Source organism: Strigops habroptila, chromosome 10 (genome assembly GCF_004027225.2).
Source record: "Strigops habroptila isolate Jane chromosome 10, bStrHab1.2.pri, whole genome shotgun sequence".
In the NCBI taxonomy this organism is placed as follows: domain Eukaryota; kingdom Metazoa; phylum Chordata; class Aves; order Psittaciformes; family Psittacidae; genus Strigops; species Strigops habroptila.
In genome coordinates this window covers 20,051,159-20,078,982 of record NC_046359.1, presented here as the reverse complement: position 1 = coordinate 20,078,982, position 27,824 = coordinate 20,051,159, and the positions used below count along the sequence as shown (strand labels likewise).

Sequence of the window (27,824 nt, the reverse complement as noted above, 5' to 3'; positions counted from 1 at the left end):
GGAGGTGGGGAGTGCTTCACAGTTCTTCTCCTTGGCAAATACCTGGCTTGTTTCTCTATCTCTATCCATGGGAAGGAGAAAGATTAACTGTAGAGAGGACAGAAGATCCATGTCCTATTTCTATTCTGTAGCCTAAGTATGGAAGGAGGACTAGCCCTTAATCAACCTTTTCAATGTTCAGAAGATTTTTAGAGGTGCAGTGTATTACAGACGAGCAATGTTGGGGCTGTGGTTGTGCATTTGGGCAGAGGAGGCAATAACACTGATTGGTTGGCATGTGCTTGTTCTGGTAAGAGAGTTATCTTCTTTCAGAGAACATGCTGTCCATGTAGGAATCTTTTAACATTTAGGATTTTAAATGTCGGGATAGCAAAGAACAGCGAATGCTAACATTACATGTAAGAGCAGTCGCGCTTGAAATGAGTAGGTAGGGATCACTTCTAGGAAGAATAAGAAACAGAACATTAGTCAGGGAAAGAGAAGTGGTGTAAAGCAACGGGAAAGAAAGAGAAACATGTATCTGTACTTTGAGATTATACTCCTTTCTAAGGAGAGTTCAGTTAAGGATGAGATATGTTCAGGGCACTAGAATAGCAGAAGAGAGATAATTAATTCCTACAAACAGTGTAGGAGTAAAGGCATAGGAGGGAATGGAACAGGTGAACATTTTCAAGTGCTTATTTCTGTGATGGCTGATGTCTGTAATTGTTTCAGGAAATGATGCTTTTATAATAAACCTTCTTTCACTTAAAGCCCAAACTACAGAGTATTTTACATTTGATCGCTGTGCAGACAGATTATGATCTTCATCAGATACCCTCTGTTTTTCTCATTTCTGTCTTTTGTTATAGCTTTGTTATAGGTGGTTATAACTTCGTTTTTACAAGTGTCACTAATGGAACCTAAACTGTAGAAAATTGTATAATATTTAAAGCAAATATTGACATTTAATGGTATGTTGTGTACCACTCATAAATGTTTTATGAGCATTTACAGGATACAGTGGGCAGGGCTGATCATGTCTGTTCCCAGGCTTCTGAAACATAGATTGCAATGTGTATCTAAAAATTTAGAAGTTTGGAGGATCATTGGATATAAAAGCTTGAGGTATTCTGAAAGAAGGAAACTAATTCTGTTCTGATCTACAAGCTATAGAAACTATGATGTTCAAGCAAATATTTTTAAAAATTAATCTTGTTCTTGAATACTTTTTACAGCAAAATTACTGTTAAATTTAGTGGAGGAAAGATGGTTCTTTATGGCAGGAAAATTTTGCTTTACAGAATATTTTGCATTTGCCCATTTTGAAGAGCCAGATAGATTTCAAGAGTAGAATTTTTATCTGGTTGAATTATGAAGGTGAGCCTTCATGTTTTCTGTATCCTAAGTAAATTCAAGAAGATGAGAAGGTACACAGAGCCCTTCTTTTGAGAGGTGTCAGGTGTGAAGAGTTTAGCTTATAGCTTATTTTACTAGAAGAGCCAAATATAACTGGAAATTGTTCCATTTAAAGGATTAGAAGCAAAGGTCTAAGCAATCAGGAATAGGTAGTCCATGGAGAATTACAGAAAGCTTTAGTATTAAGATGACAAATACCCAGGTATTTTTAATCAAGAAAACTGTAGCAGCACCTGCCATGGTATTGGAAGAATGGAGAGATGGGATTGAAATGTTGCTGTTGCATCTTAACTCACATTTTGATGAGTAAGTTTCCCCTGCACGTGCTTGGAATAAGTGGAAAGCAGGTCTTGGAACCATCTTACATCTGAAATAATTGCTCAAAATAAGTCACAGGATCCATTTTGTCTTTCCTTGTGCCGTAGATTGTGGGTTCAGCTATCACATCCAGTGATGCTTCTGCCTCCAATGGATCGTACCTGTGTTATTAAAAGTATTGCAAGGTTGTGTTCTCTCTATGAAAAAGTGTGTGTTGCAGCTGTCTTTTCTGCTTTCCCCATGAGCCTTCAACACTTCTAGTTTTCTTGAGCATGCCTCTATGTGTGAAAGCTGAATCGTAAAGCATGCCAGTTTCAACCATCACAAAGTTGTCGTACATTTTTGTGATTAGATTATCTAGTCTAATTATTTTTTTCACACCAAGACACAAATGTTTTGTTGTTCTAAACAAACTTTATATTTAGTATCAATGTTCGAAATAAGGAAAATAATTAGGTACAAGTTACTAACTATTCCTTATTTTTAAAAAGTCTTTTCCTTTTCTTCAGTTAGGGTTCTCCTTTTCTACAGATGAAAAAATCCTGTCTTCCTTTATTTTTGGCGGCTCTGCACACCTGGAGGTTTGACTGGGAACATGTTCTGAAAAGAGCTGCTTTGAATGGGGGTTGCTCTGTGGAAAGCTAAATCTCCCATAGCTATTACTGCCATGCTCTTAGACTGAAATAAACAGTTTGGCATAACTATTAATCACTTCAATTATTTCCATAATACCAACTCCAAGGCATCTGTGTATTCTTAGCTGGCTTAGTCATATCACATGGCCATGACTTTCAAGGCATTGTCCAAGGGAGAGAAACAACTTTCTTGGAAAAAGCTTATTAGGCTGGAAGGCAGAAGTGTTCTCTGTGACAAGCCCTCCTGGTTGGCTGCCTGTTTGGAAGCAGCCTCCATGCCTTGAACTAGAATGTTTAGGCAAGAAGAGGATTTCTTTGGTGTATGGAAATCTGATGAAGAACAGTAGAGGTCTAAAAGGCCCAGCTAGCCAGGTCTTTGCTTGTTCTTATGTCAGCCAATCCTCAAAATGCCTCACCTTGAGAACACAGAAAACATCTCATTGAAACCTGTGATTTAAATCCTTCCCAGAGCTGGGCATCCTGCCCAGCTCCCTCCATCCTAAAGTCTCTTATAAAAGGGATAAAGACCATGAATCTAGAGAGGGCTGGGAGGTTATTGGTCCAACAGACACTCCCTATTCTCTACCTGGATATGAATCCAGTGTTGACTTAACCCTATGCACTAGTGTAAAGGTTAGAGGAAACCTCAACCTTGCACTTTGTGTTCTTAAGGAAATGCTAGAAAACAATGGAAAGCAACTGAAAAAACTGCACAAGAAAGAGAAAGATTAATCCTGTGTCAATGAACACTTTAACCTGATTCATCCATGAGTCCCTCTGTGCACAGAGTGAGCCCTAATGATGCATCAGTCATTGGTCTGTAACTTTATGTATAGTTGTGTTTTACTTTTTTTAAATTTCATTTATGAATCTGTCCCAGTTCCCATGTTTCTGAGGTTTTAGTTGTGAGGCTTACAACATGTTACAGAAAAACTGAGCATTATACTTGGGCCAGTGGGAAAAGATAGCTTAAAAGAATTTTTCTTTTTCAGTAGCTCATTAAACCTAAAATTTCACAGACATCATTATTAGTGTCTTACAGGCCAGGCTTATTTTTCAGATCAATCAGTGAGCAGTGCTTGATCTACAAAGATGTTTTAGAGACAGATTTTTACAGGTTAACAATTGATTTCAGAAATTGATGCAGTCCCCTAAAAACTGGTAGCGGTTACATTGACACTGACAGATTCATTGTAAATCTATCACAAAACTGCAAGAGGGCTGGGTATATACATTAACTGTGCTAATAAAATTTCTACAGTATGAGCTTGTTTGTCCTAACATTTACCTCATGCCTTCTAGTGGGAAATTCAGCTATGTACAATATTATTTCCACGTAATCTTTTTGATCAGAGACCTGATTGTAGGGGAAGAACGTGAAAAATGCAGTGGGGTCAAGCTGCCCTCCTTGTAAGGCCCTTGTGGGGCCCCACAAGAATGGTGGGGCAGCTGAGACTGATCTTGATTTAGTCTTTATTTAATCATTCCAGGAATACACAGAGGTCTGCTTTCATGGAGCAGATGGAAAGATAAAACTGCAAATTAAATGTGAAAGTGAGTGCTGATTCTCACTGTAAATATTTTCTGTTCTGAATTTATGGTAAACAAGGAGCAGTAGAGTAAGAAAACTATGCATTTCTAGACAGATACAGATCACAGGCTTTTTAAGAGAGGTACTTCTGTGATGCCCAGTGAGCATCTATTGATTATGAAGTGCTTGGTTAGATTTTCACACACCTTCTCTGTTCATCTCCAGGTTTCCACGTCTGCTGAAGGCTAATTTTTTAGAACTCTGTTTAAAATATTCCTGTAAGAATTTGCACTTACAAAACTCTTTTGTGTGTGTAGCAGGGCCTTTTATAAGGAGAGAGAGATAATGAACTGCACTGTTCAGTGCAGGCCAGTTCCATAGGCCAGATTTTTAAAGGTATTTAAGTGCTTATAGTGATGGAAATTGAATATCTAGATGCTTTTGGAAATCTCTCAAGATGCTGAACCATGTCTAATAGATGCTTCAAGAAATTTCTTTCAAGTGGTTTAACTGAGGTGCAGTTAGTCACTGCTAGAGAGTTGAAAAGGGAAACTTCCTCTTACTGTTGTAGCCATTAATAATTTTTGCCTTTTTTATGACAAAGCATTGCGAAAATATAGCTATTTATAGAAACTGATGGAATAGGAAAGAAATAGCAAGAAGTTATAAAAGAAAGCTGAAATTCAGCTACTTTTTGAGTAGTATACTTCTCCTGTAAGCTCATGCTTAAAACTGTAATGGATGAAAGCAGCCTGACACTGTTTGTAAAGTCTCTATTCTCACCACATGGTTAATCAAAATAATTTGCTAAATCCTTTCTATGGTGTGGCTAGAGGATTTGTGAAGTATTAGCTAGCGGGTCTTTGAGAGAATTTGATCTGCTAAATGTATTTTGATAGCAAAAATTACATGCTATTATTACTCTTTTCTGGTTCATCATAGTTCTTGTTGCAAACCTAATATCTGGTTAGTATCCAAGTTTGCATTAATTTTTCTTGATATCATCCCATTTACTTACAAACACAGGGCAAGTATGAATGCCAGGTGAAATGATTATTTTTCTTTTGTGTATTTAGAAAAAAACAGTGATACAATCCCCACAAGTAGCTTTTGTTAGTCAAACTTTTTACCCTGTTTTGCATCGTTACTGCCTATTCTCAGTTTACTGTTTTTCTCATCAAGTGCTTTTGTTTCGATTAACCAGGATGCTGAGAAATTGGGTGGTGAAGAACATGCCTGGAAAGAAGTCAAAGATGCTGTAAATGAAGTGAGATATCCAAAATCAAAAGAGGGTATCCTTTTAGTGGCAGGCTGCAGTCTGCCATTCAGTTATGAAAACAATCTGGAGAGTCCCTTAGCATGTAGTTCATCTCTTGAGATTTATTTCCTAAAGGTTTATGTTTTCATGTTGTTTTAAAATGTATCTTTAATTCATTTAATTCATTTAATGTGTAATATTCATAATTGTATTCATAATAATAGAGTCTCTGATTACTAGGACTGGAATTGCTTCATGGCAGGAATAGTAGGTATCCAGGATGAGAAGGGATATTTTGGCTCAGATTTAGACTTCTGCCATCACAGCCATCACTTCATATAAATCCAGTTCTAAATGAAATAAAGCTTAATCTGAAATGTTGTTAAATTCTTTGTCCCATTACTTCCATTGTGAACATTTCCAGATTCTCATTCTTTGCACAGCAATGAAAATAACAAGGACATAATCACAGTCAGGTTCACTGCAAATATTACAGAATCATTATAATAATTCATAATAATAACATATAATAATAATTTATAATTAAGCAAATTGAATGAGATGATCTTGCACTAATAAACAGAACTGGAGCCTAATGGCCAACATATAGATATTCAATCAAATTAAAAAAATTAGTGAACAGCAACAGCCAGGAAGAGATGAACAGAAGAGAGGTGGAGATTTTTACTACAAGACTATGAGTATATCGATCCCTCTCTCATCTTAGACTATTCATTGAAATTTCACTGACTCTGAATTTGGCCTATTGTAGCACGATTCCTTACCATTTTCAGAAACATGGGCTTTCTATGGAGCTAGAGAGAATTAAATCTTCCAGAATGCATTTTCAGCAGCATAAAAGTCAAGTTTGCATAGTGATATTCCAGGCTGGACAAGTGGTCACAATTTTTTTTTGTAACAAAAATAAAACCAATAAATAATAATAATAATTATAAAAAAAATCCAACAACTGAGGTTTTTTCTTTCTAATCCAGAGAGAATTGTTTGTTAGCAAAGGGGAAACACTCATCTCATCTAACTTTAATTTACATGTAGTTTCTAGTCTGTCTTAAGTTCCCCTGTAGTCACTGGATTGAGACAGACAATACTGAAATAGATCTTCAGGTATTCAGCTATACTTCAGAGCTCATACTTTAACCTGAAAGTTAACTTATAGATATACAATGTGCAGTTGCAATAATTTTTATATTGAAAGTATGGAGTGAGAATACTGGTTCTATATAATGTTCTTATATTTAATTGCAGGAGAAATTTCGCCTACTGAATTTTGCTAGTGTCTTTAAGATTACTAATGTAACATTTTAATCAAAAACATTGTAGTAAAATGAATTGGAAATGGTTGACAAATATGTCCTTGTTGTCTGTTCAGCTTCTGTTTTCAAACATGGGCTATGAAATGTGTCACCTTTTCTTCCATTGCATCAAAATACTAATTGGCATGCACTAGCGAGTGCTGTACCTGAAAAGGGAGCTTGATGTTTGTCCACTTTCCAAGAATGGATAGAAAACCTTCCTTGCTATCTGAGGCACATAGGCATTAAGTTTCTGCAAAGGTAATTTTTTAAACAAATTTAACCAAAGGTTCTTACAGTTGAGAAAGTTAGTGACTTCCAAAATCTCAGCTACCAATAGCATGTTAAATTGTTGTAATTCTAAGTCTCTAGTTAGAGAACTTGAAACAGTATGTGTGAATGAACTGTCTCAGACCCAAATTCCAGTTTAAGCATAGAAATTGAGATGCTAAAGCGCAATGCAAGAGTATTTCTCTGCATCTCAAGCCACATAACAGTAGTATAGCTGCTTGAGGGCTGCTCCTCTAGATACAGGACAGCCAGCTTCTCTTTTGTCCTGTTGCAGCTGATAGTGGGTTTTCTAGTTTTCAATTTATGTACCTGAAAACTTGATCCCAATAAGTTCTGCAGTATAGCCCAACAGCCATTATATGCTAGTGAGTGAACAAAGCAGCCTAATGAGAAGTAAAAGCAAACAGACTAATACAGTGCATCAGCTAAAATGGTAATCTTTCAAGAATATCAGTGCTTTGTACTTTCTACAAAAATTGTATCAAGTTGAAATAATATCCCTCATTCTTTTGTTTGTTTGTCCTTAATCAGCTGTAAAGAATACATGAATGTTTGCCAGAGATATAAAGGTTAAGGTGCAATTTTCTAATAACACATTCCTTCCCTTATATGGTTCTTTCAATCCAAGGGCATGAGAGCAATTCACAAATAATTAGTTTAGCCTTGTAACAGCCACGCTATAAATCCTGGCCCAGCCACATAGTGGTCACATTCTTAAATTTAAGTATGTAAATATTCCCATGTTCAGGAGGGACTAATTACTTCATCAGAGGGTTATCATTGTACATTTAAATCCATTGCTGGATTGGGGGTGAATAGTATTTTCAGTAATGTTGTGAAGATAACTGCTGAACTTCCCTGAGCTGATTGTACGGAAAAGACTGTGATATAAACAATGTTACTACTTCTCTTACTATTAAGTCAGAGGGTTGGGAGAGTGGGGGTGAGGTGTTTATTTGATTTGTTCTTACTGATTGGTGTGTATGGTATCTTTTTGGTGTTTAGAGTGCTTGCATTCTGGGACTCCCATGAAGTCTCAGATACCAGTGCTCATTTAAAATCTGTGAGTATTGGTATTCAGCTCAGGTGTGGTCAGAGAGAAGAATCTGGTCTGCAGAGAAGTCAAACCAGTGTAGAATGTAATGAAAATGAGTAATTTGTGGTAAGGAATATCCAACTAAAGTGAATGTAAGCCCCAGCTTACTTTTCTTCTCTTAGAAGCACACAAAAAATCTTGTTGTAGCACTGGAAGTAAAAATTTCTTTACTGCCAAGATCCTTGATCATGAACTACAGTCAGACTTCAGAACTGCATTTCTTTCTCATGCATGAAACATGCAGCTGTATGTGGAAAAAAACCCCAAACAAAACCCCAGTGCTTTTTACAACTGTTTCAAGGAGAAAGAAAATCAGGTAACTGCAAGAAAAGGTTCTAGTTTCATGAGAATTCTAAATAAAAATTGGGGCAGCTGGAAGTATGTATCATTATTTTAGTATATATAAAAAATGCTTTTGTTAGCTGTTGAGGCATTTTGGTACCATTTATAGCAGTCCAAATAAATAGGAGATGTGTATATATGTATGAGTCCATACAAATAGGAACCATTTCCATGAGTTCTTGCCCTTGGGCATAAGGTTTGGAGGAGTATCTTAAGTGAATAATAATGTTTCAGTGGCTAAATTAAAAGAATTTGAATTTTAGTTTGTTTGTATTAAAATATCCTTTCGTTTTGTCATCTTTCTTTTACCCTTTATTGCTGAAATTGCTTCTTTAGAAATTGCTTTTCTAAATGTAAACAAAGCATAGTTACCTCAGCTACCATTTCTGAGTATGTTTTCAAGAATTAAAGCATAGTCTTGAATGATGGCAGCTTTTTTATCTTAATGACCTGTAGCTCTTACTCCTTGCTAACAACATTTAGAACTTGTATTTTTGTTTGATTAAAGATATTTCTTTAACTATGGCTAATTACAGAATGGGAACAGGTTCTGGCAAGATTCCAGAATCTCTTGAGCCGCAATACAGGTCGCCTTCCAGATACAAATATCTATCAGCTGAAAATGCTTGACTGTGCCATGGATGCCTGTATTAACCTTGAATCCTGGGAAGAAGCTTTGTCTTATGGCAGCAGGACTCTGGGACCATACAGGTAAGAAATGTAATGGGTTTCCAAAGATGGGGCAGACGAGGGTCTCTCATTAAAAGCAAAGATTGTGTTTTGTCTAGATGTTTCTTACAGGGTATATTTCTTGCTATACAACTTGTCTTGCTTTCCAGGTTAATGAATGAGGCAGAACTCCCATTCTGCTCCACAGTCAGGCTGAGAGCAGTGAAATGATAATAGGAACTATAATAGTAACTGATTATTAGCTCCTCACTGTTGCATGTGTTCAGATCCTGCCCCATCCCTGATCAGCAGATGATTTCTGGTTCAGACTCCATGGCCATGAGGGTATCAGTGTTTCATGCTGAGCTTGAGGGGCAGGTAGGTGGCCGTAATAATGCATATTCTCTGTATACTCTAGACACAGAGTTTACAGAAAGAATAATAATAAAAAAAAAAAGTTGCAAAACGCAGTTTCAACTGGAAATGAAAAATCCCATGGCCCATATTTTGGGAAGGGACTGAAGTGGGGGAAGTACTTGCTGTTCTCTCCTGGTCAGTACTTGTTCCTGTGCTATGTGCTGGGAGAGTTTCTGAGTCTGATGGCCTTTTATCGATAAGGAAGGATGCTCTAGTTGATCCTGCTTCATGTGGTAGGTCTTGAAATTGTTTGGAGCCTGGAGTTGTAATGCAGCTTTAGTCATCTAGTGGAGAAACAGTAGGTGCTGTCTGCTCTGTATTCGCATGGTTTGTAATTAAATGTAAACCTGCGCTGAATGTCCAGATATAATGTCATTCATGCATGAATGTACATTCTTGGTAAGCTATTTTTTAGAGCATCCATTTCTTTTCTGTGGTTCTACAAGATGTGATGTTCCAGTACACAGTGAGATGTTGAGAAGTGTGAGGAGTATGCTAGTGCTAATGTGAATACAAACACCTCAGATTTTACATGTCTTCCCTAATCAAACCAGGATGCCATCAGCATTCAACATTTTGCCTGAAGAAATTTCATGTTTCTGATACCTGTTTCTGAATAAAACTCTGGGCTTTACTAGAGAAACAGAACAGCATTTCAGAGCTTTCACTATGAAGTAGTTAGCGAGAAATCTGCATAAGCTGGATACATCAGAGCTGTAGGGAGGCTCAGTGTTCATAATGACTATTAATTCTCATAGAGGAGGGCATGAGTGCCTACAAATTCTCACATTTCTTCAGGGTGAAATTCACATCATGCATGTTCCACTTAACCTTTCAAACAGGGTTTATATAGTACTGCAACAGCACGTGCTTCCTGCCAGCCTTCTACAGTGTGGCACGCTCCAGATGAACATAGTCGTCTGCCTGTTTAAATGTTCCCTTATTAAATTAAAAAAAAAAAAAAAAAAAAAAAGCCACCCACAAAAACAAACCCTTTCTTTTTTTATGTTATAACTTAACTCAGTACTTCACAATCAAAAACTGAGGATTTTTCTATAGACATTTCTGAGAGCAGAGATCGCATTGAGACCAAGTGCAATTTTACCAGATAATTTAATAAAGCTTTCTCTGTTTTGCTTACTGAAGCATACCGTAGTTTTCAAGCTGTTTAATGCAGGAGTCTGGAGCTGAAGGAAAGGGTTCAACTGTGCATTCAATTAGTATCTCTTCAGGAATGCTGTTTACATGAGATATTTTACCTTTTTTTGCACCTTGAAGAGCTTGCCCTTTTTCCTCTGTTAATCCAAAAGGATTATTTAAGAAAGATTTTCAATTGATCTTTTTTCTTTATACCTTCAAGTCATCACTACAAGCTTTGACACACCTGAAACAAAATACTCAGTTTCTCATTATGACAAATTGTGCCCTAAGCAGCAGGAGAGCAAATCCTAGGAAATCTTTTGGGATGCACTGAATTTCTCCTGTTGAATCAATCTGCTGCTTGGCTGCTCCTGCAGTTCCATTATAGCTATCTATTTTCCTTTCCTCAGCTCTGGAAAAAGCATTCATACAGCTCTCCACAGGGAATCACCTGAGAATTCGAGCAGTCCATATAAATAGGAAATCATTGTTACAACTTTAAAGGCTTTGGAGGTTTGGTCAAAAATAATTTTAATTTAAGGTAATGTGTTTATTGTGCATTTTCCATTTCTTTAGCAGCAGGATTAATTTTCAGTGCTATGTGACATGTATCGTAATGTATGTTTTCATTACGATGGTTGCTGACTTTTTCAGAATCATCCACTTCAGGTAACTGGCAGAGACAGATGGTTAAACTACATAAAACCTACTTGACATACTGAGTACCAACCCCTATGTTTTAGGTAGTGATGGTAACCTATAAGGAACATAGTTTAGGACCTCTCAAATATTTTTAGAACTTCCAAAAGAAGGGAATAGGTGGTGGCTGTCAAGATGAAAAGCTGTCTTCTCCTATTGTGCTGAACCATAACTGTCCATTATTTGTTAAAACCTACAACATGTACTTTCACTGAAGAGCCTAAGCCAAATGTATCTATGCAGCTTTACTTGTAAATGCCACTGTAAGTTTGTCTGTCCAAGAGCCTTAACAAAAGACATTTGCCTAAGTGAAAGCTTCCCCACATCATAGTCAGCTCACAGCAGCTTGCAAAAATAAACTTCCTCTCAAAACCTCATGAACCTTAACCATACAATAACAGAGTATCAGCAAAAGGTGTTACATGGGTTTGCCTAGTCTCAGCACATTCACACTCTGGGCTAACTGTTGCTCTTGAAGGATTGGATTCAGAGATACTGAGTAAGGCAGACTTCCTTTAGGTTACCTCTGAGGGAGGACCCTAGCATTTAGCCCTTAAATTGCAGAAAAAGGCACATATGTTCTGGAGATTGGGTTTGGATTTTTTTTCCCCCTGTCTCAAGTGTTCAGTCCTTACGTTGCAGACAAAGCATGGAAGTATGTTATAAAACTCTGCTAGATGTCCTCAGCTTTGCAACTGAGTGATAGGAGGAAAAGAAGTAGTTAAATGACATGATGAGCCTTCTGGATTTAGGAAGCAGAAGGGGCTGGGTAAAGCTGTGTTACCTCTCTGGGTGCCTGTCACATCAAGTCTGGTGAGATTCTGATAGAGAGAGGACAAACATGTTTGTTTCTGTTCTGCACTGCTCATAATCTCCTGCTGAAATTACAGCTAATGTATAAGTCCCACTGATTTTCAGATGAGCTGTTTTAATTAACAGCCCTTCATCTCCAATACTGCAGCAGTAGGAGTTACTGGAGGGCTCCAACATTAACGAAAGGAAATTCCTTCTTTTCATCCCATACAGAAGTGTTGTGCAGAAGTGCTATTCTGTCTCTTCCCCTGGCAGGCTTGCACATCCTTCCTCCTCTGTTCTCCTTCTGCTGAGTCAGCAGTGATACAGGGCTTTGCTGATGTGGCTGTTCTGCTCCTGGAGTGGGAGGGAGCTGGGTAGGTAGGTGTAAGCATTCCATATTTGTGTTAGATATGCATCATTTGTCTGCTCTTCTCACTCCTCCTATTCTCTATCCCTTCCAGTGACGGTTTGCAACATCTTATTACTTCACTTTTCCTCAGTGACAGAGGTCTTCTAGGGAACAGGGAAAACAATTCGAGTCAACACAAATTCAGATTATTTTGTAAAGGGCTGGGTCGAAGAACAGTGGCTGGGATGTGCTTCTTGTTGAGTGTTTTGTGAGAACATGGCTGAACTTTCATTGTGTGAATGAAATGTCAGCCAGGAATTTTTGATTTAGAATTCTAATTCAATAGATATGATGGACTGTAGCTTCTAAGTATGTGAAGTTCAATCAAAAGGCAGATTAAATAAAGTCATAGTTGCTATAGTATCTTTTTGATAAGTCACGATCTTGTTAAAAAAGTCAAAAATAGCTGTAGAACCTAATACTCTTGGAAGAGACTCTGAACCTATTTTTCCTTCTTCAAAAAAGTGCTCCAATAAAGAGTCTGACTTTTTTTTGGTCAGATTTCCCCCCCTTTTCAAGTGTGTTTTACAAGAAAATCCTGCTCTTACAGGTAAGTGTTTTGAAATAGATACATGATATATGCAATGACTGAAAATAAATTAAAATTCCTCATCTTTACCTGTGATAAAATATATATAGGTCTCTACTGAATTCAGACGGCTCCTGCGTACTGGGTAGTTGTGAGGCACTTGACTTGAGTTTACTTTTAGGTTGAAAGTCTGAATACCTAGAAAACGCAAAAAAGAAAAAAAAAAAAAAAAAAAAAAGAAAACGTGAGCTGCAGTGATAAATAGGACCACTGGGGGATGCTAGTGCTTAAGGGTTAAAGTCTGGGTTTAGCGCCAATCGGCCCCTTGGTTTAGAGAGGTCCCCTGGGGACTTCTGCGAGGCTGGCACATTTCTGAACCTACAGATAGTAGTAATTCAGTGACTAAAGTTCAATGTATTAATCATAAAAACATCAGTAGTAAACATAAATCTTACCTTTGGGATCACCTGAGAGAGAGAGAAAAATGTGAAGGTGGAGAAAGCAATTCAAAGAAAAGAATGAAACAGAACAGAAAGAATAAAATCTACCTTGCTCACTTTTCTGGGGTTTTAGAAAATGGCCACGGGCATTTATCTCTAATGTTTAGAGCAAAATGTGTGGGAAGAAGAGAGAAAACAAATCTTACTAAAGAACTATAAGAGATTTAAAAAAATAAAGTTTATGGGAATAGCTGGATTAACCTTTCCATTGTCTGAACAAAAAGGTGTGAATTAAAATTTAGGAATTGGTTTTTGGTTCATAAATGGATACACTGATGTGTCATCTAGAGGTGGTAAGATAGTAGTGCCAAATAAACATCAGAGGTTTGTGAAAGGGAAAAATAGGTACCTTTGCTAAAAGAGTAGGTTGTGTCTGTATGAAGGTGCAAGGCTGGGGGCATCACAGCTCACTGAAAGCTCAGAGAGCTGTTGCTATAAACCCAGTGAAGAGCACCAAGCAGCCTTGGCGCACCTTACACGTAAGTAAATCAACAGAAGGACGAGAGCTTGATAGTGACAAACTGCTAAAGCAGGTAGAAACAGTGGATAGCACCAAGATCATCTCTCCACTTTTATCCCAGGTTATCGATAGCAGATCACTCTTCACTGCTTGTGTTTAGTTAGTTATATGAAATTAGCTGTCACTATTAGTAAAAATCAGTGGAGGCCAGCCCATCTTTACAAACCACAGCAACACTTGGAGCAGTTAGAAATCCTCTTGAGAGACTGTTGATGTTATATTGTAAACTAGCAAAAACAATCTTCACTTGAGTATGTGTTTCCTAGTGTAAATCACACCTTTTCATGCACTCTGTATGTTGTCAAGTTATATCATGTTATACAGCTTTCAAAAAATTAGTATGTATATGAACATTTGTATCATTTGTACAATAATTGTTCCTACTTTATCCCCAGTTTATTTCACATATCCTCTGGGTGAGATAACACAGACCTCACAGTAAAATTTTTTGTTACATATTTGTTATTTTAATCAGAAACTTAAAGAAGGTTTTTGTTCTTCTGTGCAGATCTGAGAGGACAAAAATATACATCACAAAAACATGCAAACTGTAAACTCTAGTTGTTTGGGGTTTTTTTGTTGGCCCTCTGGGTAGGAAAACACAATATAAATTGGCGAGTGTATTGCCTCTGGGTAATTCTTCCAAAAGACAGATGTTTGTAGCAATATTTGCATAATTTCTGGCTTCAGTGTACCTATTTTATAGATACAGGGAGCATGCTTGTCCCTGGCCTTATATCTTTAGGAATTCCTTAAACCACTTCAGTAGCCCACTCCTATCTTCTATTCCTCTCTACTTCCATCCCTCCAGATCTCTCCAATCCTAACAGCCTTTTCCAAAAAAGAAAAGGAAATGTTTTATGTCTGAAGTCTGGTGCCTAAGTTATCTGTGTCCTAATCAATCATTTCCCACATACAAAATAGATTTTCTGTTTTGCTGCTTGCTTGCTATGTACACCTGCATAGTGCCAGTGCCTTCCATTCTTCAGTTCTTTTCTAGTATTTTTTCTTGTATTCTTCCATTATAACTAGGTGTTGTCCTCAAAAGTGACACTGAGGTGCATAATCCTCAATGACTTCTGTAATCTCACACTTCCCTGAGTGCTGCTCTTGTTCCTCATTTTCACATATCATGCATACAAGGAGGAAGTTCTTTACTGTGAGGGTGGTGAGGCACTGGAACAGGTTGCCCAAAGAAGTGGTAAATGCTCCATCCCTGGAGGTGTTCAAGGCCAGGTTGGACAGAGCCTTGGGTGACATGGTCTTAGTGTGAGGCGTCCCTGCCCATGGCAGGGGTGTTGGAACTAGATGATCTTAAGGTCCTTTCAACCCTAACTATCCTACGATTCTATGGGTAAAATTTCTTACTGTTCTCTCGAGTCATGCCAGCTGTTTCTCAGGCATAATTTTGATGTCTCTAGGTTGTCCTATATACTCTATCACATGAGTAGATGTTCAGCAACATCAGTGTTAATTTGCAGTACCTCATTCAGTACATACCAGATTTGTTAGGTAGGCTAAAACTTTGTTAAAAAGCTTCATTACTGCAAGATTTTTTTGACACTGTTCATTTAGTAGCTCTATTATTTGTATACTGGTGCTTAACTAGCTTCAATTTTAGCTTCCAGTTTCAGTTTTAGTTTCACTTTCACTTATGTCCAGAGCTATTTGAATCTGAGTTTTACAGATAGTCATCTTCTAGTGATATTAGTGAACTAAATCACCAAGTTTCCCAGGGTTTCATTTTTCTCTGACATGACTACGAGTGTTGGTTTGTCCATCTCTCACATTTCTAAGGTGTTTTAAGACACTTCTTGAAAGAGCTGTGTTCTCTGTCAATGATAACTTCATCTGTAGAATTATTTTTTTTCCCTCCCACTTTCAGTTAAGATGTTAGACCATTCAGGGCTTTCATGCTTTTTCTAAAATAAGGATTTCAGTCTTAGTCTACCTGCCTATCAGAGCTGAAAGCTGAAAGCTTCAGTTTGGTTGGGTTTTTTTTACTGAAACACTAATAGTTGGTATCTTTGTCTTGTAATCAGGGGATCCTTTTTTTTTCTTTGGTACATGCATACTTGCACTTTACAAAGTGAGGACGTATGCAGCCCTTACCTGAGCTCTTTTCATTGGTCTGCTTGCTATTACACACCAATTAAAGGACAAACATGAATAAAATAGAAGTGAGTATTAAACATGTGCTAAGTAAATACAAAGCTCTCATACGCTAACCTATAAATGCATGAGTAGATATTACAAAGACCTGTGTGCTGTGAGAAAAATGCAACATAGTTATTCGGCTGGAATGATTTCAAGAATGATTTTTGGGAGTTCATAATGTCCGTGTGAATTCTGCTAAGAAGAAAAGGGGACAGTTGATGGCTACAGGTTCTAAACAAAGGTTTAGTTAGAACCTGAGCTCAAATGTGATTGGAAAGTGATATCAAAGGAACAATTAACAGTTAAAAATAGATATGTATGAAGCATACGTGGAGTTTTGGATTCCTTTAACAGTAACTGAGCATTGCTTTGAAAAAGCTATTTGAGAGGCAGAAGTCATGGTGAAAAGAGAGTCAAAGGGGAGGAGAATCATTAAGAAAGAAAGATAAATTTACAATACCATCTCTGATGAAGAGACAAATAAAGAGAGGGTATGCAGAAAATAGCAGCAGAGAAGTTGTAAGGAACAATGCATTCTCTGGAGGGAGAATTAAGAAGAGTGATTTTAGTCAGAAAATATCTATTTCTTTGTTTGAGTAAATTGTCAGTTTGAGTTGAGGAGGCAGATGATAGTGGAAATTTGGCAGTACTTCTAAGGAGGAAATCAATTAAGAGTTCCTAATGGTGGAGATGTGAATAGTGGTGAAAAGGGAAACTTGTGGTATTTAAGCAAGAAAACAATCTAAGCAACCTTAGAGATAAAGGCTGAAAAGGATGAAAAAGAAATATTTTTTCTATTGAAAAAGTGGGAAAGGGTCTGAAAAGGAAAAAAACAGTTGTGAGGGAGGGAAGAGGAAAGAAGCAGCAGATAAGGAGAGCAGAGAAATTGAAGACCACAGTTTGTTTAAAGGGTAAATCAATGAGATTGGCCAGGGAGAGTGAGTGATGGAAAGATGGTGCTTTGAAGAGGGACATGCAGAACCAGAAGTATTGTCAAACAAGAACCATGCCAGTGAATGGCCAAATTTATAGTGAGATGATCCATCCAGCACAGAAAGTAGAGAATGAAGGTCAGAGAGGTTCTACAGCAAAATAGGTGATGCTGCAGTAAAGCTGAAATTTCCCAGACTGATGTTGGTAGGAAATGAACAGAAATAAATGAACATGCAGGTGAGAGGAAAAGGTAGATTACTGCAGTGAGCAAATCCTAGAGACTGCTCAGTTACTGGGGTGATGGTAAACTACAAGCTCACCAGCACCTGAATTTACTAGTTATTGAGTAAAAGGGCTAAAATGTAATGGAAGATCTTATTAGGAATGCATTACTCAGATGCATTCTGAGTTATTTCAGTGCCTGAAAACCAGAAATATTCTTATTTTAAGGTCCTGTGTTTACTAAGCTTGTTCATAATGCTGCCTTGGTTAATAGGTTCATATGTGTGTCCACCATATCAAATCTCTGAGCTATACTTCTCTTGACCTGGTCAAGGTCTGTTAGTCAGTTTTCATTAATGCCATAAAACAACAAATCCAGTCCTTCTATACAGGGAACATTTGGAGGTATCAGAACTAGTTCTGAATTATCCAATTCTGGTATAAGAAACAACACAGCTACGTCATGATAGCACTCTGCCTCATATAATTAGCAGTAGAATTGTGCCATAGGCAACTACTCAAGGAAATGCTGAGAATTTTGACTGCTACACAAGCACTATTTGGGCTACCTTATAAATACAACAGTTCCTGGCCTTCAAAAATTTAGTCAGGGACTAATCATCTCCTTACTTCTCTGTAAAATATCTAAATGTTGGACTGTGCAATTTAGAGTGAAAGGGTTGATGGTGTGATGTGACACTATGCTGACCTGCAAAGTCCTCCTGCATGTATTCCCTTGACTGTCACCAGAGGTGCTGCTTCTTTCCTCTCCAGTTTGGTTTTCTACTAGAAAAATCTATCATCTGCTTTAGTCCAGAACCCCAAACACTGTCTGCTGGTATCTAAGCCTGGGTTGTCTGCTGAGCCCCAGGTAATCCAATTCCGTGAATAAGCAGGTGATGCTGTGCTGCTTCTCTCCCACACCCTCACCTCTCCGAGATGCCCTTCTCTTCCCTTGAGTGTACTGGAACCTCTTTTTCCAGGTTCAGTTTTTCATTTCATCATCAGGCAAGACACAGGAGCCTGAATCGCCTTTAGTTATGTGACTGTGAAGATGAAACTAAGAAGGAAGAAACAAAAAGCAAATGACCGTGAGTGAAGCTCTGAACAAAGATGGTGACTGATTACTAGTGGGAAAGGCTAGCAAAAGGCAGACTTTAGCACTGCTAAGGAAAAAGGCTCTGAGAAACACAAAGTAGGCTACCCACAGGGCCACGTAAGCTGACAAAAGTGAGCACAAGATAAATATATCAGAGAGGAAAATAAAAAATCACCTTTTGAAATTTATGCAATTCTACTAATGAATATTAAAAAATTATGTATATTACAAACAAAATAAAGTAATCTTGGAGGAAAACTGGGAAATGCAATGCACCCATGACCAATAAAGGAAGAGAGAAAAGAGTATAGGCAACCAAAGAACGGTTGCAAGAAGCCCAGAAATACCAAAATCGGTGAGGAAAAGCTTTCCTTTCTCTTAACTTCTCCCCATCATCACAAAAGATAAAAGAGAGAGAGGCAAAGAAAATTGATACTGCTACAGTTGCAAACACTTTCTTAAGAGGAAAATCAGCTTTCTCTAGCCATGCAGTGCGCTCTTGGAAGATATGGTTGATGGGCTGCCAGAAGCAAGATAAAGGTCTTGAATCAAAGTGTGTTTGTTAAAGCCACATCATGAATACATTTTCATATTAACTCAGGTATGTTGAATGGTGCACACCAAGGACTTAAAGTACTTTTAAGGCTGGCCAGCATCTCAGAAGCCTTCTGAAAACGGGCAAAAGTGACAGCCACAGCTAGAAGCATCCTAACCCCAGTCTTTCTACTCAATTCATTGTTGATGAAATAGAAAAGAGAAGAAAAGAGAATCTTTTCATGCAATAGTGTGGTTGGCAGACTTGAAAAAAGGAATTAGATCCTACATTGCTTCAGAACAAAAGTCTTGGTATATACAGTCATAAAAAGGAAAAACATTTAGGAGATTAATTTTCTTGTCAAAGGGGAATTTGCAAGATTTACCACAGCATTTTGTGGAGAGCTTCGCTTTAGACAGTGGCACAAAATACATGTTTTAAAAATGTTTATGTGAATCTGACTGGAGATCTTGCTTGCTTGGGAAGAGTGGGAAATTGATGCATGTTGTACTGTTTGAGGTGTTCTGAAACACAGACATTGTGTCCCATGAAATATAGTGTAACTTCTCTAATCTTACAAAAAATCACACAGAGTAACTTTTGACCAGGGGAATGTCCTACTAGTTAGTTGCTTGCTTTCATGACAATAGCTAGAGATAAGTTATCTTAGATATTTGTCTCAGTACTGCACCAGTGTAAGGCCTTATATTTTTAAAGGGATTTCACAATGTGTAACCAAGTTAGGTAATATTACCTCTACCAATTCAACATCTCAGAATTTTGAGATGAAAAGCAGGTTTACATGCTTGCAGTAAGATAACATTCTGAATACATTCTCAAGCTTTACCTGTTGCTATCTGTCTGGATTCAGTTCATCTGTGTATTGTCTTGCTGGCATATTTGCAGTGCAGGTGAGCTCTACCAATACTGGGTATTTATCAAGAGATGTTTTCAAGTTGTGCAAGGTTTCTTGTGCCCGTAGAGAGAAAGAAAGAGTGGGAGGGGGGAAAAAAGGTCTTTTTCATGTAACAGAGCATGGACATTAAGCTCTGACACAAATAAAAGTATGTTGATTTTCACTAAAATTGTTAATTTTATTAAGTACTCCATCCCTTCAACCCCCTGCCTTGCTCTGAGAGCAGCATTGTCCTAGAGAAGTACTACTGTCTTCCGATACCTTGAGGAGAACAAGAAAGTACAGTGGTTATACACATCTGATGTGTTAAACTGTGTCCATTGATGAACAACCAGCTCCAGATATTGCAGTGGGACATGACTTTTCCCCTCCTGTTTGCAGTGGTGAGGACTGTCACTGTGCCTGATCTTTGCATTTGAAAAACCCCAGGGATAGAGCATTTACCCCATCCAGTGACACTAATAAAAACTCACAGTGAGTTTTACTCAGACCCTGCTAAGTTAAGCACAGGAAGAGTGACAACAAATTTGCTGATAAATGAAAAGAATACAGCTCCATAGAAATCAGTGGTGGTTTGTGGATCCTGGTCTTGGCAACATAGAATTTGGTGGCAAAAGGCCTTCACAGTTGGTGATAGTGGTGTAGTGTATATAACTCAGGGGTCAGCTTGCTTAGGGAGTCAAGCACGAAGTTTTCTTTATAAAATCTGTTTCAAAGATTAGAACCAGACAAATATTTGTGAGATCAAACGTGGAAGAAAATGTACTTCCAATTTCTGTGATATTTACCCTAAAATACTATCCTTTCCTTTTTCTGTCCAGTATTTAAATGCAAGTGAGGTTCTTGGCTGCTCTTAACTAATCAATCTTCTTTTACATCAGGTAAGGATGTAAAGGATTCTCCATGAAACTCTACCATTCTCTCAGGCACAAATGCAGATATTCATGGTGTATATTCACATTTTGCATATACTTATACCAGTTTCTCTTGCTGTTACTGCTTCCTCATTAGGTGAATTCACAGTTAAGTGGATTGCTGATGTCTTTAGCAAGTTGGGCTGTATTTTACTTCAGTTTTGTTGCTATTATTTTTTAGACCTGCCTATTATTCCCTGTCTTTGCAGTCATTTTATCAAGATCTGTTTTTAATGGCTTCAAGCAAATTCGTGCATGCTTAAGCCATACAAGTTCCATTCCAGTAAACAGCACAATCCTTTGGTCAGTTCTGCACACTCCTCATGCGACTCATCCCAGTGCTACCCTTTGGCAAATTTCTGCTTACTTTTGTTTAACTGATGTTGACAAAAGTGATTTGATTTCCAGGGTCTTTGGCAGTGCTAGTGACAGCAGTGGCTTATATAGAGATACCTTAGCCTGTTCCTGAAACAAAGTTAGCGTGTTGTATTCAATGCAATAACACTACCCCAGCTTGTGATTAAATGCTTAGTGAGTTCCATTTCCTTATAAGAACATGTGTAAGAACCCAAGAATGTATACTACAAGTGAACTGAGCATTAATCTGTCAGCAGTTTAAGTGTGTTTGGGATAGTGCAATGGAAATATGCGGTAGTGACACAGGGTTTGTTCTCTGGGAAGTACTCAAGAGCAGATGGAACCCGTAAAATAGACTGATTCATGAAAGTGTGCAGCTTCTATCAGATTTCTTGTATGCTTCCTTGTTTTAACCTAAATAAACACAGGCCACATATGTTTGAATTTTCAGTAGTTATAGATACAGGTGGGGAACACAACATCAATAGGTGCACAGAAATTCATCAGAAAGGGACTTTTACTTAAAAGGTGTGCTTCTCATAAAATAATGAGATGGGTAAAAAGTACAGTATCATTGTGGATATATCCTAAGGAACTGAGGAAAAAAAAATAAAGATTCTACAGCATAAATAATAAGATGCTGGAGTCTCATTACAAGTCAATGGAAAATTAAGTCCATAGCAGGCATGTCTGAAAATTCTACTATAAATCAGTAGCATCTACAAAAATGAAGTAGTGTTGTATGGAAATGATGTACAAATCTGTAACATTTAATAGAAAATGTTAAGCATCCTACAGATCTGCTGAAGCATAATGTAATACTCTGCAGACAATGGGTATAGTTGCAAGTTGAATTCCACTAGGGTACGTATGTAAGGGAGACATTGCATTTGTATCCTTAATGGTGATTTCCTAAGCTCCACCACTTGCTAATCTGAAGAAATAATAAAGTCCATGTTAAGATCTGGAAGACCCTTATATTTGTGCAAAACTTCAGCACAGTCACTACTTTACGGATTTAGAGTTGTGTGCCATTGTAGTGGTGAAAAATTAATTTTTGTGTTCCAAAATTTGCAGAAAGTTGAATCGTGGGGTGGAATTTGCAGACAGCCTATACTGACATTTATCCTATTGTTTTATACTGAACTAAGTCAGCTTAATAACTGAATCGAAAGAAAGCCTAGATTTTCAGAAGCTTGAGGTTTTTTCATGTTTTTAAAGCAATCAAATCAATGTGTCTCCCAAAGTTAAAAAGAGGATGTGAATTTCTAATGAGTTGCTTTCTGTGAGTGCAGAATTTCTGTACCTGTAGCAGAGATCTTGTTTCAGATGATTATGAGAAATTTGCCTGGGGTGAGCGGAGTAAGAAATAATATTAAAAATGTGTCTCTGGAAATATAATTCTCCTATTGTGAATTATGTGTGCTGCAGTCTCCAGTTAACTTTAAAACTGCATTTTATATGTTCTTAAGGGTATAGTATATAATATTCTATTGAACTAGTTTGCATGTGCTGTTGGGAGGATGCTTTTGAAAAGCTCTATAAACATCATACCTCTTCAAACCTAAGTGAATCTTGACTATGCAAAGTATGGCAAAACCTGTATAGCTGAAAAAAACCACCCACCCTACCATCTTTCCCAGCAGCAGTGCATCATGCACATTCTTTCTGCCCAGAGCACCAGAGAGCACAACAGCAAGAGCCAGGGACATGCTGAAAGAATGCCATACATTGCCCCAGTAAGTGCTTGGTCTTGCAGCAACCACTAAGAAATTAAAGACACTTTGGTGTCAATGAGGCTTCTATGATTGTGTTGTCTGTGCCTTTGCTTGTTAGTACTATCTGGCAACTTGCATAAAGACAGAGATGTCAAGCATATGAAGTTCCTACAAATTTGTAGAAAATAAGAGGCCCCATATAGAGTGCCTATAAAGAAAGAAGTTTGAGCTCATGTTCAAATGTATTAATAGACACCAAAATGTCCGCATAGCAAAAAGCAGTTTTTAATGTCTGGGTGGTGGGGAAAAAGCTTCACACCTATCTTCCTATGGTAGTGTAAACCAACCATGAGCCACAAGGAGTTTGGTAAATTTTGGTGCTCCCAAAACTAATTGAACTGTCATTCTGCTACTCACCTCAGTGGCACAGCAATGGGCAGAAGCTAAGCACTTTCTCACCCCAAATGGAGAAAGTAGGAAGGTACAAAAATGGTGAAAGGGAGTTGTAAAATAGCAGCTAATTGCTTATTCTGAGTCCCATATTTGTCTTAGAAATTATGTCATCGAAGTTCAATATCTGCATCTTACAGGCATGTAAAATATTCCATGATATTCCAGCTCATTCTGCGTTAGATTAGCAGAATTTGCACAGTATCGGTGGAAACATTTGCCTTCCTGCCTGCTTTTAGTGCTACAGAATCATTGATTTGGTTTGGTTTTAATTATTTTGCATTATTTTTAATGTATGGAGAAAAAAGTTACCATGGTAAAAATGGGGCAAAAAAAATTATAACCAAGGAAAATCTAGAATCCTGTCTGCACTTTCAATGTTACTTGAACATTATGTGGGGAAAAAAGGTCATTGCATATACAGCAGTTTTTACTATATTGCCTAGACAAAGCTGAGAGGGTTTGACAAGTCTGCATTCTTTTATATATCAAAGTAAATACAATCTTTTGTTAATATTTTGGAAAAAATTCAAAGCCATCAGGTATAATACTTGGCACTGTTGTAGTTATTGGCAAAATTCTCTTGCCTTCATTAGGGCTGGTGTTTCATCTGTTGTGCTGGTTGTAGATCAGTCGGCTGTAGGTGGCTTCTGGATGAGTCATGTGGAAGTGTCCCCACTATCTTCAGAACTGTCAAGTCTGACACGCTGGGTAGGAAACTTGCTCTTCTGACCTCTCCCTTGTACTCCTCACCCTCAGTGCAGTGGCTGTTGCTTGTCTCCATTTCTGTGTCTGTCACATCTAAAAATGAGGATCCCTGAGAAAAGTCAGCTGGAATAATTTATTGCTAGATGATTCATTATCCAGGAGCAATGCAGTGACAGGTCCTCCTCTCTCACGTGCATGGAAGAGCAGACAGTCACATGCTCACGCACACTTATCATCCAATGCCTGAATCCTGTGTGTGTGGATCCCATAGCATATTTCTCTTTCTCAATTATATATGCGTAAGTACACTTTCATAAATTCAAGACTAGATTCACTTTTATGTACATAATTTTTAAATTAGCAAACTTCTCTGGAAGTAAGAGCACTGCACTTATGACTTGTGTTCACTGTAGGAGTTTCTGTTATGATATGTTGACAGATGTTTCTAATTCTCCCTGAGTTCGGTGAAGCATTGTCTGCTCTTTAATTTTAGTGTAGCCACATTTTGCAATTTTACTTTATTCTCAATAGTTGGAGATACCTGCTTTTCACAGTCTGATGGAGATTACAAATTATTTCATTGTGTAACCCAGACAAAACAGTGATTTAGAAAGCAAAGATTTTGTGAGGCATCAATAGAATGCTTTTCACTGTGTAATGCACCCTCTTCCGCTGCGCAGAAGGGGTTTGGATAATGATAGTGTTTTGCTGGATTTGGGGTTTTTTTTCCCCAAATCTTATTTAATTATCACTCTTTAACTTAACATCAGTAAAGAAAACTACTGAGTGAGAGTTCAGGGAAATTAAAAGGGAACTTTTGAAATTAAAAGGCAAATTTTGAAACTGACTATATTACCTTCCTCTTCTTGGAGAGCACACTGTGCAGTGTAGGAGTTTGTAATAAATTATGGTCCTTTTTTGTATGGCACTCCTTAATAAGCTGATACTTATGTACTTAACATTTCTCAGAAACTTCTTTTACATGGAGATCGTGTGAGGCCAAAACAATCATAAGCTTGCGTATCCAGTTTTGTGAAGATTGATACTTGCCCAACTCTTGATCTCTTCTTTACTCTTTCACAGCTTTTGATTTTCAGTGACTTCAGTATAGTGACTTGATTTCAAAATATTTTTTAAAAGAAAACAAAGAGAGGTTGGTGGATCAGAGGAACCAGAGGTAAAGATAATATCTAACTTGAAGTGACAGAAGAATGAAGTCTGTGTGGTGTAAGTCTAAATAGTGAGAATAAATCCAGCCTCTAGCTGATGTTGGCAATATATTTGGTAGTAGAAATGTTGGGGATGGCTCATCACAGTCTGAAGGAGCAAGCCCTGATTTATGTACTGCCTTGTTTTTAATAGCTGCCACCATTGTTCCTTCACTAGTGTGAAAACACCTCCAATTTGGTGCATGATCTGCCTTCTGTGTCATTGCATGTTGCCCTGTTTCATCCCTGACACCAGCCTATGTGTTCCCTTTGACCAACCTATCACTGACCTTTAACTTTGCTGATACAAATCATACCAGTGACCAGAGTCAAGTTATATTTATCTAAGATATATTAATCTCTCTGTATCTAACAAGAATACTGCATTATTTCAGAAAAAAGAATAATTATTAAATAGACATACTTCATAGAATGTTGTCTGGTTTATTCTCCTCTTGAAGACAGCTTGCTAACAACAGTCACTCAGGAGATATGTTTTTCTTCCTTACATTTAAATGTTTGCCTTTTGTAAGCTACAGATTTCCCTGAAGTGCTATCCATAAATGTACAAGCATATGGAAAAGTTGGCTGCAGACATGTAATGAGCATACTGGAAACTTGCAGTCTGTGGACTCCTCAAATCACAGGATTTCTGAGCCTAACTCAGTATGTTTCTTGTTACCTTTCAGTGCTTGTTAATGCACAAGTCCTTTGTGATAGCTTGGCAAGACCAGGACAACTTATAGCTGTAGGAAGCTCTGGGCAGTGGCATGTCAGCTCTAGAGGAAAAATACCACCATGCCAACACTGAACAAGCAAGTTGTTCACTGGTCTCCAGAACTAAGACAGCTATTTTTCCATTAGATTTTGTCTTTGATTGACTGACTTTTTATGCTGATTGACTGAATGATAGCTATGCTGCAGTGTTCATGCACTACTTACTACATATCAGAGAATTCACCAGAGAGACAGCATAATGAGGCTTAGAGTGCACAAAACAGAGTTTCTCGTGAGTAGAGAATTTGTAACATTTTTCTTGCATGCATTCTGTCATATCTATCTTGAGGCAAGTTCACACTGTGTTCTTTAGCTTGGGGAAATTAGTATTGGTATCTTTATCTTCTGTTATCTTGTGGGGTTTTTTTACAGTACCAAAACATCTTTGAGATTTCTACTTCACTGCCAAATTTAGCTAAAATTGGCCAATGGATTCAGAAATTACTAGACAGATGATGGCTCCGTAAATCTTATTATCAGGATAAAAAACGGATTCTTTACCCAAGCTGTCACATCAGAAGATAAAGCCAGCAGGTCAGGGAAGGACAGGCTAACAATAAGATGAACAGGACATCAGCTCTTTCCAGCCTTAGATGGGCTGAATACTGGTGGGCATGAGTGACATTACCAGTTCCCACATAATCTAGGCATTATCCTGGAACTATGACAAGGAGGAGTTTTAATGAGAGATTTGCTGAAAACTAATAGTTTTATGGATGTTTACAGGAAGCTTCTTCCAGGTGTGAAGGGCAGCTTGAGAGAAAGTATAGCAGGGAAAAATGGGAAGTTTAAACTGTGGTGGGGATGTTTCTCCTATTAGTGTCACTAAACAATGAAAATTGAACATCTCATTTTGTTAGGTACCCTAGCACTGATTAGGTAGTTTCAGCTAATCAATTTCCTGATTGCAGTGGAGCATCAACTTTTTTCTGCAAAGGCAGTTTGGCAGCTGCCAATTCTCCAGGAGTTACTCTCTTTCCTACCTGGTGTTGGACTCTTCTTCCCATATGTCATGTAGCACCAAACAGTATCTTCCTACTTCCCGACATGCATACCCATCTCAGGATACCTTCCCACCCTTGCCCACTCAGCTAGTGGCACATATTTCTTTTCCAAATGCCAACCTTTTTCTCTTAGAAGACAAGCTACAAATGACAAGCAGCAGCACAGGATTTTCCTTTCTGCTTCTGTGTTCTCTCACAAATACTATCTCCACTTCCACTACCTGGATGGCGTTCCTGCTGCAGATAATATTTACCTTTATATGCTTTCACAACATTTAAAATTGAGATATTTGATTCAAAGGGAGGCCCTTGCATTATCTAAGGCAATCCTTAAGGAACCACATCCTGAACCATCGGCTCCCATGGAACTACACTCCCTGATTATCATTTACATTACTGTGCAAACTTACTATGTGGATGATGCAACAAATACTCGCACAGTGTTGCTGTTGGGTTGCAGCAATTGTGTGTGCATGTGCTTCAGTGGACAATGGAGGGTTAAATGAGTTTCCTTGCAGCGCGTGCTTTCTTATGAGTTTTGAGAGTTTTTTAGAAAGCTGTTTTCTTTTCACCCCTTTCATCTATTTGTTGTGTATGCCCACATGACCTCCTGAAAATACGAACACACTCTTATTTGCAGAGCCCATTATCAGCCTTGTCTTTAGCCTCACGATAGAGATCAAGTAGATTAGTTAGGGAGGCTCTTGCCTTTCTAAATCCATGTTGGTTATCTCCTTTTAGGTAATTACCACCCACGTACTTTTCTAATATGCCCCAGGGTATAGTTTCCATTCTTTGAATACTGCAAGGTTAAATTCATCTACTTTTGTCACTTTCTGCTGGGTTTCAGCTCTGCTAACTGATTTAATACCAGTGCTTTTGTGATTAGTCATCCCAGGCAGGGGAAGTGGAGCAAGCACTCAGGAAGAATATTATTCTCCAATGCAAATCCTCTAAGAAACACTT

The 27,824-nt window shown here is 37.9% G+C and overlaps 1 protein-coding gene across 7 annotated transcripts in view; it reads left to right on the top strand.

The window, feature by feature from the left end:
- Positions 1-27,824, top strand: part of SMYD3 (SET and MYND domain containing 3) — a 393,064-nt gene that overhangs the window by 335,807 nt on the left and 29,433 nt on the right. For all 7 annotated transcript variants that reach the window (XM_030499582.1, XM_030499583.1, XM_030499581.1 and 4 more), the window contains 2 exons: positions 5,087-5,174; positions 8,719-8,893. In XM_030499582.1, coding sequence (XP_030355442.1) covers positions 5,087-5,174; positions 8,719-8,893 — 263 coding nt within the window. The remainder of the gene's footprint in view (positions 1-5,086; positions 5,175-8,718; positions 8,894-27,824) is intronic.